Raw genomic sequence first — 19481 nt, forward strand, 5'->3', positions numbered from 1 at the left:
TAGCTGTGGAAGTACTTAACACAGATATAAGGCAAGATGAGAGTACTGCTGGAGTGAAGATTAAAAAAGAAATTTAAACTTTAAAGGTTTTTGTTAACGACCTTGTGATTATTTTGGAGTTTTCTCTAGAAGGAATAGTAACATTAATGGAAAAAAGTATGGACTTGCGGATATTAGCTGGCTTTAACATTAATAACTAAAAGACAAAGGCATTAGTAAGTAATATGAATATCAAACAGTAAATGGAATTGATGGGAAAATGGTTTTAAGATTGAGAAAAGGTTAAATACTTTGGTATTACTATGACTAACATGAATTGTATGTTATACCAGAATAATTATGTTAAGACATGGAATGAAATCAAGAACATGTTAAGATAGGAGAAATTACAATTGTCATTGTTCTTTGATAAAAATAAAATAAATATTTTGCTATGAAAGAGTTTTTATTTCAAACAATACCTATAATGACAACTGTTGTACATTTAAACAATGGCAGAAAAACAGCTGATTTTTAATGGCAAGGGGAGGAAACAAGAGTTAAATATAAAATACTTCAATATGCAAAAAAAAAATAAGGAAGATTGGAAGGGCACAATCAGAGGTTATAGTATAATAAAGTTAAGGTTAATGTAGATTTTAAGATTCATAATATTAGAAGTTCTACTATATTAAGAATATGGAACAGATACAAGTCCAGACTGTGCCTGAAAATACTTTTATTAGTTTCAGCATTTTACAAGAAAGAAACAGTAGGTAAAGAAAAATGTTTATCCTCTCGAGAGTTTCTAGAACAAGTAAATGGAGAATAAAAGATGAAAAAATAAAAAATGAACTTATGATTTATGGTCTTGAATATTAGAAAAGATAACTCATAGAAAGAAGTAAATTTTGATGTAACCTTAGAGAGAGAGAGATGGTAGAATTTAAATGCATTTATATTTGCTGTCAAGAAGATCAGTTGCTTCTTTATTTCTTTTCTATTTCTTTTTCTATTTTATTTCTTATTCAGATTCTTTACTTTTCTTTTCCAATATTTGTACTGTTTTTAACCTTGTTAAAAATTTCTTTAGTAAAAAGTTGAAAAAAGACTAGTTGGTCCAAGGTTGGCCTCTTGAGAAAGGGATGTACCATTGCCTCTTTCAAGGCTAGAAGCATTACTCCTCCCTCAAAGAGGCTGACACCACCACAGCAAGGACCCACCTACAGGTTATCTTCCTGGCTCCTTTCATGATTCAGTAGGGACCTGTATCCAACAAACAGGTGGACAAGTTTACAGCACAGAGAAGTCTGTCCCATGTTCAAACTCCTCCCAGATCAGACCAGAAGACTGTTTCTCAGGCACCTCACCTGGATCTGCCCAGTCTGAATCCAGCTTGCAGCAGACCAGATCAATGTTATCCATTAAATATCCAAAATAATCTTCACAACGCCCCTGCAGATGGTTTTAGGCCTAGTCACTGTCTAGTAGGATGGGATCACCCTAAATAAGGTCATTGTACTACTATCAGTGAACCACAGTTAAGGGCAGACAAACACCGATTTTCTAAAGATTTGTTTAAATCCCACCTTTATTACTTTTATAAATAACTAGCTGATAACCCAGCACTGCCCAGGTATTTATTTATCCCAACTCTCCTTCCATGAACGTCGCCGCAATCTCTAATGTTGTATTTTCTTCCTTACCAGAGGGAGCCCCCTTGTGGAGTAATGTGAAACCGTTACAATGGCAACTCCACAGCGCTGTACAGTAGAAGCCGTTTTATGGCAGTATGATAGAAACCGTTTTAAGGCACAACAGGGTGTATCTTAGCAGAACACACCCCCTGAGAGGTGTTAGGGGTGCCTTACCCCCATAGTATTTGTTTTCAGAGAGTAAGTAATCTGTGTACCAAGTTTGGTTGAAACTGCTCAAGGTGTTCCAGAGTTATGCTGGAACATACACACACACACACGTGCGCGCACACACAGAGCCATTTATATATATAGATAGATTAAAGGCAGTAAACATACCTAATATTCTTCCATCCTCCTATTTTGTCCAGAACAACACTGTGAGATGGCTTGGGCTGAGAGATTGATCCAAAGTTACCCATCTAGCTTTTATACCTAAAGCAGGACTAGAACTGGGTTTTCCTTAATAAGCTGCCCTTATTGCAATGAGGCAATTTCTAATATCATATAAAATGATACATAACATGTTTCATGTCATCTTTTGCCCTCCCCACTCTTCCACAGCCATTTATGGCTACATGGTATCATCCTGTGTACTATCTTTACGAAGTCCACAAGATGGATTAAATGGAAAGAGATAGTCTTTGACCACCCAAGGTTTCATGACAAAGCAAGACTACCCAAATTCAACTCTCCCCAAATGTGACATTTGCATTCTACTTTATTTCCTGTTTATTCAGAATGCTTTTCAAGAAAGTTAAGCCCAAGAAAGTGAGGATTTGTGATTAATCAGGATCACCAAATATACTCCGAAAACTAAAAATATGTTGGGATGCAATTTCTTCTACGCAGCAAGGTATTCTTATTTCTAGATTTATTAATGCTAAGCAACGAGGGCCTTCCCCCTCCTACTGGTTTTACAACTGAAATACTCTTCATGCTGAAATAGTAGCTATACTAATGAAAACCAAGAAAACACATTTCAAGTTATGTGTTTTGCCTTGACAGCACATGCAGTCCTATGCAATGGATGGAAGGGATTAGTATCTCTTGAAGAATGCAGAGGGAAACCTGAGTAGCCTTGGGGAATTCTGTTTAAAGGCTTCTGCTGCCAAAAAGTGACACAGAAATTAGCCCCTTCCTTTTAATATTTCTTTGTGTTAGAAAAAAAATCAATCAGACTTCTGGTGTCTGCTTTTCGATTGTAAAGAGATAGTAATTCCACAGGTAGAGCCCTCGTAACATGCTTGGCATTCTCAATTGCCCCAGGAAAACACAATCTGGGACATCCTCGTAGGATAAATTGCCCTGCTTTCATCCAGATTCCTCTGTACTAAAGAGAAAGAAACGTAGGCTGGGTAATTTGTCAGACATCCCATGGGATGCTAGGATCTCAACCTTTTGCTTCTATTCAGAAACCAAACAACTTGAAAGAGGACTGAAGCTGTGCTTATTACTCCCTGAAGGACTTCTCAGATAATGAGACTCTCCCTTTAGCCAAGCACTTTCTCCTGTAACAGTGCCTTCAGCCTATCTGCATCTATGCCATGCAGCCCAGTATATGCTACGGCCTGACTTAATATACCACATGGAAATGAAGGCTGGAAGTCTTGGAACAAAGGAAAACTCATCAACAAAGTAAAACAGCAGCAGAAGAGCATTAGAGGCAGTGGTAGGTTCCCGATTCTGGTGCAACCAATATGGTGCAACAGGGCCCGGCATCTCCCACATGCCCGTGTGCAGCATGCATGCACCCATGCGCAGCATGCGCATGTGTCCTTACCTCTGTGACGCCTCTGTGACGCCTCCACGATGCTCCAGCTGCTCAGCAAAGTGTCGTACAGGCGCCATAGGCTCTGTGTGCCTGTGCAGAAATACCCAAGAGTTTAAATACAGGTAAGGAGCTCAGGTGGGCGGGTGGGCCCTCTGGAGCACCGTACCGGAATGGTACCTGGTGCTCCCAGCAGGCACCAGTACGCCCGTACTGGGGCGTACCACCTGCAACCCACCACTGATTGCAGGGGACTTTCAGAATCGGGTAAGCTTATGGAAAAATTGGGCATTATTCTTTTAACTTTCCAGGATAACCCCCAACTAGTCCTCCATCACTTTTGTCAATGATCTGTAGAGAAGCAGGAAAGCACAATACGCTGAAGCTCAAGACCAGTGGTGGGTCTTGAGGGTACCGTTCCGGTACAGTGCTCCGGAGGGACCACTCGCCCGCATTCCTTACCGGTATTTGAGCTCTTCGGGGCTTTTGCACAGGAGCACTGAGTGTACGGCGCCTGCGCTCCGCTGAGAAGCTGGAGCATTGCGGAGGCGTCATGGAGCGTCCCAGGCAGGAAGTAGAAAACGCACACACCCTGCACATGTTCATGTGGTGGATGCTGGGCCCCGTTGCACTGTAGCAGTTGCAACGGGATCCGGAACCCACCACTGCTCAAGACATACGTTGTATGAGCGATTTATGTATCAAGTACCATCACTACTTGTCCTTAAGCAAGATAAAGTTCAGGAGATCTTTCCTCCATTATCAATCATTATAGTATGGTGTTCTTTTTCATCACCAGGCTAACCAATCTGCTAAGATCATTTCTTTGCTCTACTACTAATTCCTTTGTGCTTTCCCTCTCCCCATGTGGCCAGAGTATCTGTAATAATACAAGATGAAATTTGTCAGAGACCAAACTGGTCAGTTCTAGAGGAGCTCAACCCTGATTTCTCTTTAGAAGGCAGTCAGATGAAGCTGAAGTTGAAACTCAAATACTTTGGCCACCTAATAAGAAGGAAGGACTCACTGGAGAAGAGCCTAATGTTGGGAAAGATTGAGGGTAAAAGAAGGGGACGACAGAGAATGTGGTGGCTGGATGGGGTCACTGAAGCAGTAGGCGTGAGCTTAAATGGACTCCAGGGGATGGTAGAGGACAGGAAGGGCTGGAGGAACTTTGTCCATGGGGTCGTGATGGGTCGGACATGACTTCGCAACTAACAACAACATCAACAATTTGACAAAATCAGGTGCCCCTCTATATTTAATCCAAGTCTGACCCCTGAAGATTACAAATACAAGAAATATCAAGTTCCAAGGGAAGTATATACTTGCTTGTTTCACAGAAATACTACTACACTGATTTCTATGGTTTTCCTTGAAATGTCCAAAAATGAAACTCAGGTAACTTCTCTAAATAGCATCAGACCAGGTCAGGAAACAGTCTCCGCCAGAAATACTGAAACTTTATAGACTATAATAACAGAATCTTGAAAGCCTGGAAGTATATAAATAAATAAATAAATAAATAAATAAATAAATATTTATTTCTTAGCCGCACCCTCTCCCGAAGGACTCGGGGCGGCGTACAATGAAACATATGAAATAAATATGTGGACAAAACAAACATATAACAGAGACATATACCGAGACATACACAAGGAGGAGGTCGGCTGATGAATAAAAAACAATTAGAATACAGTGATTAAAAAACCCCTAAATAATTAAATATAATTAAAATACCCAATTAAAAACCCGTCAGGAGCGATATGGTTAGATCAAAGTTGAGCCAGGCCAGCTACTTGGAATAGGTGGGTCTTAAGCTTAATACGAAAGGAGCGGAGGTCAGAGGTATTCCTAATATCCAGAGGGAGGTCATTCCACAGGGCTGGGCCCGCCACAGAGAAGGCTCTACTCCTAGGCGCCGCCCCCCGACACTGTCTAGTGGACGGCACCCATATATTTTTCTTCCTCTCTCTTATACCAAAGAGAGTTAAGGCGGAGACAGCTTACAGGGCTGCTGCAAAGATTAGAACTAGATAATGCATCTGAAGTGCTTTGAAATAAATATATCAGAGGACTTATGAATGTTAAACATAAAAATACTCCTTGATACCTCCCTTGAGAAAAAGAAAAGGAAATCAGAAAAATTGAACCATGCAAACTTTATGGATCTTCAACAAAATGTTTTTTAAGGTACTCTTCCAATGTAAAAATGTAAATTTGAGCTGAAGAGAGTTTAATGAATTATGGAGACAGAAGATGTCTGCATCTAATTCTGTATTTTAATACTGAAACTTTAACCCATAACTCCTCTCATCAAAAACAATGCAAATCAATAAAAATGGCAAAAAAGGCATTTAAACATAGATGTTTCCTTCCTTACCCTATTAAAAACAGCAAGAAATGCACACATGCACACACACACATATACTAAATATAGTATATATTTCAGGTGCTCTTACAAAGTCCCATCAGAGCTTATCTTGTTCACACAAATGTACATGTACTGCAGCCCGTATTGGATTTGCAGCCCATTAACTCTGGTTAATTTGTTTTCCTTGTGACACTCAGCAGTTCGGTATGGTTGCAGGATTTGGCTAGTCTAAAGAAAAGAAGGACCAGGGGGGACATGATAGCAGTATTCCAGTATTTGAGAGGCTGTTACAAAGAGGAGGAGGTCAACTTATTTTCCAAAGAACTAGAAGGCAGGACAAGGAACAATGGATGGAAACTAATCAAGAAAAGAAGCAATCTGGAATTGAGGAGAAACTTCCTAACAGTGAGGACAATTAACCAGTGGAACAGCTTGCAGTCAAAAGATGTGGATGCTTCATCACTGGAGGTTTTTAAGAAGAGACTGGACAGTCACTTGACTAAAAGGTCTCCTGCTTGAGCAAGGGGCTGGAGTAGAAGACCTCCAAGGTCCCTTCCAGCTCTATTCTGATTCTGAATAGTATTAGGCATGTAGCATCTACTGCTATAGGACCTACAACAAGGTTTATCAGACTATGATGCTAAAAATACCGGTACTTAGCAGGGAATAAGTCTCTGAGATGTACTTGACTTCCAAATAAATAATTCAAAATAGAATTGGGTTGTCATAGATTTATACCCTTTGAATGCAATCCATCACTTATAGATATGCAAATTGGGACTGGTACAAGTTGAATCCAACACATTTGGAAGACACCAAACTGGAAAAGCCTTTTCTAAACTTCTAAAAGATCTATATGACCATTCATACATCTTATTATAACAAATCTATATGAACTGTGAAACATCTCTTCTCATTCCACAGCCTATAATATTTAATTTGTTCTTTCAAATTGCAGAATGTATTGTTTTTGGAACTATGATTTGATTTTTAGAAAGGGGATTCAGAAAGATTTGATGTGCCCCATTATTTATATTTTAAAATGCCTATTTTTTTGCCCCTTTCCGTACTTTTCCAATTATAACTATTTGTTTTCAGTAAAGATGATTCAAACAAAGGTACAAAACATACTAATCGTACAAAATATTGTAATAGATTTTTTTCTATTTTAACTAGAAAATGGTTCCCAAAACTGTCTGCTACTTAGATTCTGACCAACTTGGAGAATCAGAGATACTAAGTACCTCCCAGAGGACTAAATATATGTATGTACATCTCATCCCTGGGACACTTTCTACTACACCCTGCCCTGATCCTATGAGGTGGGCATTTACATTTGCACATCCTAAAAGCTAAAAGAGCTGGGAGACCCAATATAATCAATACAAAACTGGAAGCAGCAATATAATCACAATATAATCAAGTTCTAAGCAGAACACGGAGGGTGTGCCCAAACAACTGATTTCTGCTTTTATATATGTTAAAAGGTTTATTTGCCACCAAGAGGGCTCCTAAATCAAATGCAATTTATCATTGCCATCTATTATGGCTGTGGATTATACATTATGGACTGTAATTTACATCCACCGCCTCTCTCTGTTGAATTCTGCATTTTTATTATATTACAATAATCTTGAATAGATGACCTGCACATTCTCATCTTGGGTCCTCCTGCAACCTGTTCTTATCTTTTACTCTCACAGACAAAGGACCAACTACAGAATACATGCTGGTAGAATTGTTTAGGCATTCTTAGGAATTGTAGGCACTCTCAGGAGAAAAGCCTTCTGGGCCACATAAAAACCAATCACATACAGCAAGGACATCCATATTTAGTTTCAATGGATGGTAAGCAATTACTTTATAGTAAACAAGCCCACATGTACACTTTTGTTTTAGCTAATAGTTGAGCAGTTCATAGCAGAGCTTTGGATTATTTTGAAATATATTGCTACACTTCTTGAGAGATGAATCTCTTGGGGCTTTACATGCACAGCATTTATGTCTACAATATTTCATTCTCTGAGGCAAAAAGTGTCTTCCTTTCCTTTTCTTAGAACACAAATCTGTTATGGTTAAAAAAAAAGGAAAAATCATATCAAAAGACGACCACGTTGATTTAGCACTGAACAGCTTCAAATAATCAAATTACTAATACGTTTCTACAGTACATCAAGGCTTGTAAAGCCTGTCTGAACTAGATGCGAATAAGAAGAATGTGAGTTGTTTAAAGAATGACAATAGCTTTAGCAATAGTTCACCATTTGGAGTTCTTCCTGCTCTACTATTTTTGTAAATAGTTCTAGGGGTGGGCTGCTGGGGGTTCGCACAGGTTCAGGCGATCCTCTAGCTAGGTTTCTGCCCAGTTTGTCAAACCCCCATATGCCACCCCTGGCTGGCCATGCCCACCCTGCCCCTCCCAGGAGTCTCCACGCCCATTCATCATGCCAGGCAGGGCCCATGCAGAGACTCGCCGGGGGGTGGGGGAGAGAAACGGGTTTACTGTAAGTTCCGGAAGTCCAGAAACGGGTCTGTTTCTGGTCTCCAGAGCCCAGGAGAAGCAGTTTTCGCCCTCCTGGAGGCTCAAGGAAAGCCTCCGGAGCCTGGGGAGGGTGAAAAATGCTTCCCCACCATAATGCAGAAGGCGGACTAGGCCACATCCACCATGGCCACGCCCACTCAGCAACAAAGCAGCTAGCCCATTGCTGCAATTTTTGAAGCCTACCCCTGAGTAGTTCCAGGTTATCTATGAAGAGATAAACTGAAAGTCGCTTTCTTACTAAAACTATTATATATTCTTTTTTCAAGCATATAGTATTTATCCATTTTTTATTTTCCTGATAGTGATTTACATCAAATTTTGGTCCGCAATAGCTGAAATCTATGTTCAGAGACTTGTTCAAGGGTACTTCTGTCATTTTGTAGACATCTTTCTTTTTAAGCATAAGACATGATGATTCTAACACTGTTCATTTTGAGGCATTTCCCAAGTTCCACTCAGAATTAGGCTAAGAACTGAAGGCGTTTCATCTTTTCTTCCCCAAATCTTTTTGTTTCATTGGTCTGTGATCAAACATTCTTTCTTGGAGACTTTCTAAATTTGGTTCACTAATATTCTCATACAAATCATACATATGGTTTCCTCTTGTTATAATATTGGGGAAAGGGGAAAAAAAAACCACTGTCCACAGTCTCCAACCTGGGCACTTTCCAAAAGACTTCAACTCTCAGAATTGTCAGTAATAGCCCAGATTAGCTGAGGAGTTATAAGAAATAAAGTCCATAAATCTGGGAATCTGCCCTGACTAGGGAAACTTTTGCTTCCCACTTTTAAAAAAAAATCTTTATCATGATTTCTTTTTTCTTAACTGAGAAGCTCCCGACATTGTAGTCTTTTCTCACAGGAAAACTGCCATCGCTTCCTAATCACCTTAGTTGTCCTTGCCTGAATCTTTTAAGGTAAAGATAAAGGTTTCCCTCACACATATGTGCTAGTAGTTCCCGACACTAGGAGGCAGTGCTCATCTCTGTTTCAAAACAGATCCATAGTCTCCCCTTGAAAAAGGACAATTAGACATGGATCTGTTTTAAAACAGTGAAGACAAAGAACTGAAGTACATGGAAGAGAAAATCATTTAAAAGGATACCTTGGAGCAAATACTTTCTTGCAGAATCAGTAGGACCATGGGGCCCGCAAAACTCCATCAGGTACTCACTGATGACAGATAAATGAATGGGCGTTTTTAAATTCGCCTTTAGGAAAGGGGTTACTAAGGAGATACTCACTCCAACTTGTTTTGTTTATCAGGTAATAAAGGGGGATGGGGACAATCACAAATTGCAAAGCAATGGAAGTTTTCAGGATAAAGTGATAAGTTAAACAATAACAAGATATTAGTCTCTGATAGTATTCACCAGGGATTCTGAAGCTGTTTGAATATGAAATGTGTTGCTCATATCTACTCTGTAATACTGCACAGCTTCAATCCTCATATCATAGAATAAAATGCCATATAAATATTTTTAGCAAGGTTTTGGTGCAAATGCTGGGGTAGGCAAGAGACAATCAAAACCAAATAGATGCATGATTAAAAAGTAAAAGCATATTATTGGAGAAATAATAATATGCCAGTGCTGTGCATTGGAAGAGCACATCCATCCAAAGTCAGGTATCTGTTCGTAATATAAACTCCTGGGGCAGATGTGGGAAAATATCTTCCTACGCCTCTGGGAACTGTCAAAAAGCTTAAAGCAATCAATAACAGACTAGATCTCAGAGTATAACTCAGCACAGAGGTTTTCCATAAGGGTAATACAATACAACTGAATTATGGGAAAAGATTATCAGGCTTTCAATATCTGGCCCCTTTTAACAGGGCTGAAAACCTTTGGCAGAAAGCTTCTTCATGCACTTAAATGAGCTGGTGGGAACGAAGACTCCAAAGGGTAGGGTGGTGATGCAAAGTGAATAGGCCATGACATGCAATGGGATGGAACTGAAACTACCTGAGTTTGGGGCTGGGGGTGAAGGTTGGAGTGTATCTTTTTTTTAAAAAAAAGAAATCAATCAATCAATGTTAACTTGGCTTTATTTTCATAGTACTGTTTTCACGGACCTCCTGTCTCAAAATGATGGAAATGTTAAATTCAGCAGTGCAGCAGAGGATTTTAAAGAATACATAAACACAGAGAGAAAAGAGTCTGGAAATTTTGTGTGACTGTGAGACCACAAAAGGCTTAATCCTGATTTAACAGTTGTACAGAAGGAATGATTATCAGTGCTTTTCCCCAACTCAGATTGATGCAGGTTTGAATGAAACATCTTTTCTTCATAACCATGGAAGCTGAGGGATCCTCAGTACTAAAGAATTGACCATCTTTGTAGCTTAAGCTTTTCAGAACTGTGAACCTCTGGCTGGCTTTTTGCCCTACATTGAACCACAAACTTGTTAAAACACAAAGCTTGATATGCTATCCAAACTCAGCCCTTCAAGTCTGTGATGCACTGTGTCAGCAGACCAGGTGAACTAAGAAAATGTAGGGGAAATGCGTATTGTGTGAATGAGGCAACTGGGGTTCTCTGGTTTACATGCTTAAAATCAGGGGTGTCAAACTGGTGGCCCACAGGTGGGATGAATTAGGGTTAGGGTTAGGCTCACCCCAGCTCTGTGGAGGGGAAAAATATCACGATACATCACATGATAGCAACGTGATGCAGTGCACCCGTGATCTAGTTCATCAATTCTGTTATGTTATTTCAGCTGGGATATCAATTGCTCCCTATAGCTTTCTAAATCAAGAGCTCTGTTTGGACCATATAAAATAAATTCTCCCAGGCTCCCTTGAATTTGCCATTTACTTTTTTTAAAGTGCAGGTTAAATACATTCACACAATTAACTGCCACTTCTAATTTCTCCCAGAAACAGCACAAATATCTCAACAGGTGTGGAAATCCTGCTAAGTTGAAGAGTGAACTTCAAGCATAATAGGCTTGTCTATAGTTAACAATATCTGAGCTAGTTCTTAATTACAGAACAGGGGAGCAATGTCTTCTTGCTTAAAGGGTATCATGTTTGGACTGCATGAATCCAGATGACCACTGTTTTAAGCAATAAAGACTTAAGCATGTTAACCTTATTTTTAGGTGAAAGCATCCTAAAAGAAGAAAAATCTTCTAGACAAAGTTCAGGAATCCTGCTTTAAAGGATATAGCTTGGATTCAGGGCAATTAAAGAATTCTTGAAAATCTGAACTACATCTCAACAGAAAATCCCTCTGTTCAAGTTACAAAGGAAAGAATGTTTCTCTATTTGGGAGTTCTGTACATGCATTTTGCCCTTCCAAGTGGTATATTACTCTCCTTAAAACATCTGGGCTGAAGACAACTAAAGTGAAAGAGTAGCAAAATACAAGACTTCTGCTCAACTTCATTGTCTATGTATGAAATCCTGGACTTAGTCAATTGTTGAAAAGACCCTGGATACTAACTGAATTCTTAACCAAATACCTCATAGCTACAAATGAACTGTAGTACAATGTAAATGCCATCAGTTTACCCAAACATGGATGAATTCTCATTACTGTAACTCAGCGGCCCCCAACTTTTGGGGCACCAGGGATTGGTTCTGGGGAGAGAGGTTTTTCCACGGACTGGAGGGGGCGTGGTTTCACATACTGCATCCCATGGCTGGGGTTTCGCTTGTTTGCGTGGCCCAGTTTCTGCTTGAAGCTGTTCTGTGATATGGCATGATAGTCGGGAGAATTTTAGCTTTAAGAGGCATAAAAAGATTCAGTTTCTGCAAATCACTGTGGGTACAGGGAACATAGATGCACATTTTTATGGATCCTACCCTGAAATGTATCAGATAATGATCATTAGTCTTCTGGAGGAAAGGACAACAATATATTCATTTAAATAGCCCTATAACCTGAACAAATGGGCAATTGAATATTCTTCATTATTGATACACTGCTGTTCCATTCATAAGCCATCTAAATTGGCTAACGGTAAAAATAAAATATGAAAATGTTGTAACTACATTTAAAATCACATGAAAAAGTTTACCTTAAGAGGAAGAAGTTCTTTTCCTAAAGTAGGAAAAGTAGAGGATGGACCTGGTCCCATTTAAAGTTAGTGGGGGGGGGAAGGAGACACTCAAACTGTTTTAGAAGTTGCATTTTAAACTATAGCAAAAACTGTAAGGATCTACTTAAGACCACTAATGTTGCTTTACATTGCTTTTTTTTAAATACATATTTTGGATATTTTTGATTTGATTGTTAGTTACCCAGAATTATGTGTCAAGGTGGTGGCCATACAAATGTAATAAATAAAATGACTATGTTCACACAGCATACTAAATCAAAACAACCCAAACCTAATTAATATTTATGGAAATTTAACACAAGTATTTGAAAATATGTGCTATGTTTTAAAGTGATGGATGAAGTTGGTCAACTGTGCTGATTCAACAAACTACCAGAAACTATATCTTAATTCATACAACCAATTTCATTGTATTTATTTTGTACAATGACAATAAAGGCTATACTATAAAGTCAGCCCCAGATAGGCAGTGAAGCATGAGGCACAAACAATCAACTCATGGTACTAATTGGGTTGAATATAGTCCTATTCAGAAGAGTTATCTCCATTTGAAAGGAGGGCAAGGATGGTTTTAATGACTGTTGGTGACTCAGGATGGAAAGCATTCATTCCATTTTGCTCAAATTGTTAAAAACCATGATTGCATATGATTCAATCCACTGCTTACTTCATAATGACCCTGCTAATTATACCCAATTAGCCAACACCTAGAAAAGCAATACTTCAGACTGAATGTCAGATCTAAGATGTCATACTCTTTAAAGAATTTCAGTGCCAGGGGGAAAAGTTTTCTTGACAAATTAGAACTACTCGCAATACAAGTTCCTACACTATTTTGAATGTTTTCATTAACGAACTAACTGACCGAGGTCCTGAATCACAAAAGTGTAGCACAAACACTACATTTGCTTGTGTCAGTGCAAATAGAGGGACTAAAATTGTCAAATGGATTAGGTAGATAATTTCTGGTTGTCTAAAGAAATTCTTTGGCCTGCTGCTTTAAAAATACTCTGAATCCAATCTGTCTTCAAAAGTCCTCTTTCACTGCTGTCTGTGGAAAAAAGAATTACAAAAAACTGCATGTACGGAATGCATTTGGGTCAAGATAAAAATTGTTGAATATTAGCACTGAAATGGGATTTCTTTTTCCAAATTAATTAACTAGCATGGAGTGAAAAAAGGATGTTTCTTCTATGGTAGGCAGATGTAGTTTCACATGGAACATATCACATATACAAGCTTATATTTGAATGCATGATACAATGATTTCTCTGTCCCTACTGCACTGTCTTCTCTCAATTTCTCATCCTCTCTCCCCATGCAACATGACTAGTCTGGTTGTATAAAGCATCAATTTACTCCTTCACCTGAAATCCAACCAAAATATCATAAAAACAGTATGCAGGCTTTTTGTTTACTTAGGGCTCTTCATCAGTTGAGATAACAAAGCAAGCAGGCTGAGTTTGTTCATTGTTTCATGGCTTTTTTGTTTGTCCAACTGAATAGTGCCAGAGTGAAGACTTTGGTTATGGTTGGTGACAACTTCCTTTGCAAATTTCATATTAAATCAACAGCTTTCTACCCATGTTGCTAGGAAGGTGTCCTGTGGAACTTAACAATAGTTAAATGTTTTTGGAGATTTTCAGTCATTCAGGTCATGGTTGTTCCAAAGGTGCTTTTTCAAGAGGCAACTGGACTTTCTGGTTTTTCTTTGAAGACATTTCACTTCTCATCCAAGAAGCTTCTTCAGCTCTGACTGGATGGTGGGGAATGGAAACAGCTGGTCATTTGCATTCTTTTAGCAGGTCATTAAGATCACCTGGAGGTTTAAAATCACCTGCATTTAAAAGACACTCTTTTGAAGACAGCAAAGCCCATATTTTGGACAAGGAGGACCGCTGGTTTGAAAGAGGGGTTAAAGAGGCCACCTATGTCAACATTGAACAGGCCTCTCTCAACAGAGGGGGAGGGATACCACATCATCTACAATCTACAACCCAGTCCTCTCAACAGTTCCAAGAAGGCTCTGCACCCATTTGCACCACTCAGGTGACCTTAACAACACAGTGAAATAATGCAAATGACCAGCTGTCTTCAATGAGTATAAATCCTTCCATTTCCCCACCATCCAGTCAGAGCTGAAGAAGCTTCTTGGAGGCATGTAACAAAGTGACCCTCCCATAAGGTACCTTATTCAGCAGGGCTATCAAACTCCTGGCCTGTAAGTGTCTTGTGCTGGCCACGTGACGCTGTGAGCTTGACATCCCTGTTATACAGCATAGGCACTGAGAGGGATGTAAAACCCTGGAACATTACATCCCTTCCTGCCTCAGAGCCAGCAGAAACCACTCTGCCCTAGGCTTCACTGTTTTTATAGCAAGCCCTTACTATGCACCCAGAAGGTTCTGTGCCGTGCTCTTCTCTGCACAGCTTGAATGCACAACACTCAAAGGGAGATGCTCGTTGTTCTCTCAGCCGAAGTTCCAGCCCTGTCAAATAATGTAAAAATCCTCCTCTAATTGATATGCAGAGTCATTACTAACACACACACACGTTTTCTTTCCCACTGTAATGCCAACTGGTGTTTTAAAAAAAAATATTTCAATATATGAATCAGCTCCTTGCCTATTTATTATATTGACCAATAGATGGCAGCAAGCACTTGAGATTTTATGTCTCTTGGCTGCTCTCTAGTGGTTGTCTGGATTTGGACAGTCATTGGATAAGCACCACTGAATAACTGGAGTTTCAGTAAAGTGGAGGATCTGGGCATCCATGTAAGTGATGTAAATTATCCAAAGAATATTATGTGAAAAGAAGAAATAAGGAACTGGGGATCCTGGGGGAAGCAGCTATTGGGAAGGACATTCCCAGCCAGGCAAGCTTTAGAGGAACAAGAGATGAGTTATTTCTGTAAGACTTCCAGTTATATGCATTAAGCCAAGGACACTCCAATCAATTTCAGGGCTTCCTAGTCCATTTCAGGGCTTCATATTCTCTTGGGTAACCAGACAACCAAGGGGTTTTTAAAAGGGGGGAAGAGAGCAAGTGGCTGTGGTAGCCATGGTTCTGATCTCCTTCACAGATAAGAGATAGAAATACAGGTCAGGAACCAGATGGAAGGGATGGTCTCACAGGAAACTAGAAGAATCAATTGCCAATACAGATCATGTCACTTCAGCACATTCTACAATGCCAGCATATAGCTTCTGAAGCGTGAGAACAGAGAGAGGAGGGGGGGAACACTTCCCAAGAGGAGTACCCAAGACATTCCCTGAGACCTTGCCTCAGCCATGGCTAGAAAATGCTATAGAGGTGATAACACACAGAAATGTGTTCTGCAAACAAATAGTGATCTTCTTCATCCTAGGGTAAGGTTCCTGTGTAGATCTGTCCAAAGCATAGGAATTTGTGACATAGATTCTTTTGGATTTATCACTGTGAAATACAATGGTGAGAACCTGTTATCTATCCTATGATGCAATTAATAAGATGATCTTGGAAATCTATGCAAAAACATCAATCCTGGTTATACTGCAAACCACATACCATATTCAGCATTTACATATATGTAACAATCTGGGGTTCTTAATTGCTCCAAAGAGAGATATTTAGGTTGCAGAATATCTTATTGTTTGTATTTTGTTCTCAGATTCTTATTCCTGCACTGATGATCCCAAAGGTGCTTTTTCAAGAGGCAACTGGACTTTCTGGTTTTTCTTAGAAGGTGTTTCGCTTCTCACCCAAGAAGCTTGGATGAGAAGCAAAACGCCTTCAAAGAAAAACCAGAAAGTCCAGTTGCCTCTTGAAAAAGCACCTTTGGGACAACCATGATCTGGATGACTGAGAATCTCCAGACATTCAGGTAACATGATGATGTTACCTACTTTGGGTAATGAACCACCTGCAAGAAAACAAGCAAGCGCAAAGACCACCAAGGACCCCTCATTCCAACCCTGAAATACAAATATTCTCCTTTATTCTTATCTCATCTTTCTTCTAAGTCAGTGTTTCTCAATACCACCAAGGACCCCTCATTCCAACCCTGAAATACAAATATTCTCCTTTATTCTTATCTCATCTTTCTTCTAAGTCAGTGTTTCTCAATAGCATAAATTTTAAACTGCCTGGACCTCAACTCTCAGAATTCACCACCTTAGCATTCTGGAAGGGAAATTCTGTGAGTTGATTTCACACATCTTCAAGTTGCTGAGGTTGAGAGCTTCACTCGGAACATTTGAGACCCATTCCTCCATTTTTTTAAACAGCAGCAGTCCTGTGAGGTAGGTTGAGTCAAAGGTCTAAAGTCACTTGGTGAGCTTCCATAACTGGACGGAGGGAGGCTAAAAGATCTATATGGTTTTTCCAGTCCTCAGCAACTTCCATCCTCCACCTCAAAACTGTGTCAAAGAGTTCAGTATTAACTCTCCATGCAGAAATACTCCATATGTTTCCCATAAGCACTAGGTCCATGTCAATTAGTGAATTTGTAATACTTACTGGAATTTTAAAGTGCTTTAAAGTGAATTTGTATAACAGTAGACTTCTGGTATTACAAAAGCCCATTTCATCCAGCATACAGTAATAAAAGGTGTTTTAGTGCAAGTTTAATAGCCCAGGAATTTTTATTCTTCCCCAAATACATGCTTACTTCATTATTTGTGAATAGGCTGTCTCTCACAGTTCATTACACAGCACAATCTAGGTAAAAATTTCCCTTGAATTAAGTTTATTGGAGCCACAACAAACTTAATTCGAGGCAATCTTTGTTAAAGAAACCCGTTCGTGTAACTTAGAACTCCTTCATCCCACTGGAGGCAACTTTCCAGATCTTTCTGGAACTTTCCTGGCCAAGACACAAGGATTAATGTAGAGCCTTCTTGAGACCAGGAGAATTCATTTTTTATTGAAGATACAGGCTTCCTCTTTTTTCACATGCAGCTGTTCCATCGGAATACACGCAACGCTGAAAATAATGGGGTATTCAGACAAAGCAGCTCTTCAGGATCTAGCCCTTACCTAGAAAACCTATCCCCCAAAGTTGATTGACAAAGTTGATCCCCAAAAGTTGATTGATTGTTCCCTATCCCCCACTAATTGCATGACTACGATAACGGAGCCTAGCTTCACTTTTATTTGGAACGGAATACCGTAGTCATTCCAGGAAATCTTTAAACCAGTCACCCCAAGTTGCACATCCGGGGGGAGGGGGCCGCTAATGAAGGCCCTTCTTCCTTTCGCACTTCTACAGGTGAGACGTTCCCGAACCCACGAGCCCCGCCCCCACTACCTGTCAGCTCCCCGAGACCACGCCCTCGGGCTCGCCCTGGAACTTGTGCACGTGCGTGCGTGCGATCTCCTCGTTCTTATTTGCGAAACGTGGAGAGCGGGGGGGAGAGAAGGAGAGCCGACCCCTACCAGCCTTCGAGCCTGACCCGTCCGCAAACTGAGAGCGACATCCGAGCTCGCCGCTAGCTCGAGACGGGCTCCCGCAACCTCGTTTCGTTGTGGATTTATTTTTTCCCCTTCCTCCCACAAATTCCCAAGCAGCCGATCGCGCGAGCCAAAGGTTTGCCGGGGCAGAAACTTCCAACCGGCGGCAAACAGCAGGCGCCTCCCTGGCGTGCCACCTTCGCGGCAGCTAACGCGCCGGAGAAAACTTGCCGCCGCCTCACTTCCAACGGAGACCCCTCCACCTCCCCGCCCATCCTCCTAATCCTCCCCACCCATTCCTCGACGGCCGCGCCGGCCTCCCCCCTCCTTTTTTTTTCTTACCTGCAGGAGACCGTGAGCTCCACTTTGGTGGCCGGGATGCTGCCCGTGAGAGGGTCGAAGTCCTGCACCGACGCCATGTCCTCGAGTTTGTCCAGAACGTCCTCCTCCATGGGAGAGAGAGAGAGAGAGAGAGCGGGAGAGCGGCGCCTCTCAACAAGTCGCCGAGTGCGCCGGCTAGCCGGAGGGACCAATCCGCCACTGAACCTTAATCGTAGCCCCGGGCGAGCAGGCGCGCGCGCTCTCTCTCCCTGGCTCCCTTGGACGGTACGCGTTTCTTCGCTCAAGCGCCGCGGTGACCCACGCACCAGCCGGGCGTGAAGCGCTGGCCGCGGCGGCTAGAAGCCGAGCGTGGAGAGCTCATCGGAGGTGGCGCGCGCTCTCCCTCCCTCCCTCCTTCCCTCTCTCTCTCTCTCTCCCTCTCCACGCACGCCGCGATTTGAGAAGGGGGAAAAGCGGGGGCTTTCTTTCCCCTCAAGTCCACGGAGGGAGATTTCAAGGAAGCTCCACCTCCTTCAGAATTAAAACGGCCGGCTGGGTGCCTCAGCCCAGCGCTGCTCCTACGGCAAACAGGGGAAACACCCACCCACCCCCCACGCCGGCCCAATCTCTCTCTCACCCCCCCCCCGGGGAACCTGTTTCCCCGCCGCACACCCTTTCTGCGCCGGTGCCCGGGGGAGCGTCAGACTTGGAGGGCTAGGAAAGAGCCTTCGCAGCCGATGAAGCGCACGGGGATTTGGATCCGCGCTTCTCCTGGGGGCGGAGAGCGAAGGCTCTTTTGTCTCTGGTGCAGGTGCCTGCGGCGTGGCGTCTGGCTTAGGAGTTGCAGCCTTCTCCCAACTGGGGAGCCCCCCCCCCCGAGTCATAGTCCGAGGCCGCCGGAGGGCACCGGATCCCAGGAAGCTGTTTTCCTAGCATTTGAAAGTATGCGAACTGGGTATAAGTGCCCGAGCTTTGTGGGGTGCGATTTAAAGAAGACCTGGAATCGCAGACTTGAGCTGCAGCCAGGGAAGAAAAGAGGAATGAGTGTGGCGATTGTGAGAAGGAATGCATTCCATACATGCATGTTCTTATGACTCTCTCTCTCTCTCTCTCTCTCTCTCTCTCTCTCTCTCTCTCTCTCTCTCTCTCTCTCTCTCTCTCTCTCTCTCACACACACACACACACACACACACGTGTCTAAGCAGACCTGGGCAACGCACAAAGATTCATATATAGGACATAATCAGCTTTTTTCCTGTGTGAAGGCAGGAGGGTGGCAGAGATAAATCATAAGACAAGGC

General features: G+C 41.5%; 1 protein-coding gene across 2 annotated transcripts in view; it reads right to left on the reverse strand.

Moving 5' to 3' along the window:
- The window catches only part of CPNE5 (copine 5), a 159708-nt gene extending 141381 nt beyond the window's left edge, over positions 1-18327 (reverse strand). For both annotated transcript variants that reach the window (XR_014174866.1, XM_081946663.1), the window contains exon 1: positions 18202-18327. Coding sequence is in view for 1 of the 2 variants with exons in the window: in XM_081946663.1 (XP_081802789.1) it covers positions 18202-18311 (110 nt within the window). In the remaining variant the exon portion in view is untranslated. The remainder of the gene's footprint in view (positions 1-18201) is intronic.
- Positions 18328-19481: the final 1154 nt, after the last annotated feature.

This window comes from Natrix helvetica (assembly GCF_964273705.1).
Source record: "Natrix helvetica genome assembly, chromosome: 3".
Classification (NCBI taxonomy): domain Eukaryota; kingdom Metazoa; phylum Chordata; class Lepidosauria; order Squamata; family Natricidae; genus Natrix; species Natrix helvetica.